At 39.4% G+C, this 1,891-nt stretch overlaps 1 protein-coding gene across 1 annotated transcript; it reads right to left on the minus strand.

Moving 5' to 3' along the window:
* Nucleotides 1-377: 377 nt before the first annotated feature.
* LOC138888046 (uncharacterized) lies at nt 378-1,481 on the minus strand. The gene is made up of 2 exons (XM_070169845.1): nt 645-1,481; nt 378-578 (listed from the first exon to the last, which is right to left on the minus strand). The coding sequence occupies exons 1-2, from the start codon at nt 1,479-1,481 to the stop codon at nt 378-380; spliced, it is 1,038 nt and encodes a 345-aa protein (XP_070025946.1).
* Between the last annotated feature and the right edge of the window lie 410 nt (nt 1,482-1,891).

Consider the following 1,891-nt stretch of genomic DNA (forward strand, 5'->3'; position numbering starts at 1 on the left):
TTTGTGAGTAACACCATACTTTTCAAGTAAAGTGTCGAAAGCCTTGTTGCAAAAATATGATCCCCCATCACTTATAATTGCACGTGGATTACCAAACCTTGTGAAAATATTCTTCTTCAAGAAAGACACCACACTTCTCGCCTCATTGTTGGGTAAAACTATGACCTTAACTCATTTGGACACATAATCCACCGCGACAAAGATGTAGGTATTTCCATACGAACTCACAAAAGGGACCATGATGTCAATACCCCACACATCAAAAATATCAATCTCCAAAATGGTAGTGAGAGGAATTTCATTTTTCTTTGAAATTACACCGACCCGTTGACATTCATCACATCTTTTCACTCACTTGCATCCTTGTAAAGAGTGGGCTAGTAGAAACCATAACTAAGCACTTTAGTTTCCATTCTTAATTTTCGGGGTGCATAGTTATAAGACCCTATTCCTTGCAAAGAGTTCACACATTCCATGAAGCCATCTATCTCGTAATCATCAAAGTTGATCAAGACGGCCTCTAACATATCACCAAAATTGATTGTAGCACTTGTTTCATCAACAATAACATCGGTCACCTAGTCCACAAAAGAACACACATCATTGCTATTTGGTTGCTGCATGGATTTACACACATGGAATACCACTTTTTCATCACCAACCCATAAGGTATGTTCTCCGGCTTCAACATCACAAAGAGACTTCCTTGTAGAAAGGAAAGGTCTTCCAAGAATAATCGACACTTCATAATCAACCTCAAAATATAGAATGATAAAATCCACCGCAAGAATGAATTTATCAACACAAACCAAAACATCTTCAATTACACCCAAAGGCCTATTCATAGTACGATCGGCCATTTGCAATCTCATAGAAGTGGGTCTTGGTTTCCCAACTCCCAAAGTCTTGAAAACCGAATATGGAATCAAATTGATACTTTTCCCAAGATCACAAAAAGCTTTAGCAAACTCGACACTTCCAATTATACAATGAATCGTGAAAGCACCGGGATTCTCCAACTTAGGAGCCATTGAGTGCAAAATTGCACTCACTTGATAAGCGACTTTTATGGTTTCAAAATTCATTGACCGCTTCTTTGTCATAAGATCCTTCATAAACTTTTCATTATCGGGCATTTGTTCCAACGCTTCAACTAATGGCACAGTGATTGAGAGACTCTTCATTATTTGACTGAACTTCTTGAATTGGTTCTCACCATTTTTCTTGGCAAGTCTTTGAGGGTATGGTGGTAGAGGCTTAGGTAATGGTGCCTTAGACTTTTGCATTACCGGCTCTAGTATGTCAATAATGTGTTCCCTAGAGGGGTTCACCTCCTCTTGAGTCTCTTCCACACTATTATCAATGTCAATCCGAACTTTATTATTAGGTTGCACCGCATTGTTCGTGATCTCCTCTTCTTGCATCACTTGATCTTCATCAACAAGTTGCCATTGATTTGAGGTGGTGCATTCCCACCTCATCCACTTCTTGTGGTAATGGCCATGACATACCCCGTGTTGTTTCCACCCTTTGGGTTTATTACTGTGTCACTTGGTAATGCCCCCTTAGGGCGAGAATTTAGATCTTGAGAGATTTTCCCCATTTGAACTTCTAAGTTGCAGATGGATTTGTTGTGTGAGTCAAGTTGGGCATCCGAATAGGCATTCTTTTCCATTATTTGCTTGAATATATTTTCAATACGCCCCATCTCATTGTTTGAAGAACTTGGACCATGGGAAGTATAAGGAGAATGGTTGATTGATTGTTGATATATTGGGGGCCTTTGAAAAGCCGAGATTGTTGCAGCATCCACCGTGATTGTTACCTCCCCAATTTTCTTGGTTGTTTCCACTACAATTTCTTGATTATTGTTGTTATGCCAATTCCCTTG

The sequence above is a fragment of the Nicotiana sylvestris genome, chromosome 3 (genome assembly GCF_000393655.2).
Source record: "Nicotiana sylvestris chromosome 3, ASM39365v2, whole genome shotgun sequence".
Classification (NCBI taxonomy): domain Eukaryota; kingdom Viridiplantae; phylum Streptophyta; class Magnoliopsida; order Solanales; family Solanaceae; genus Nicotiana; species Nicotiana sylvestris.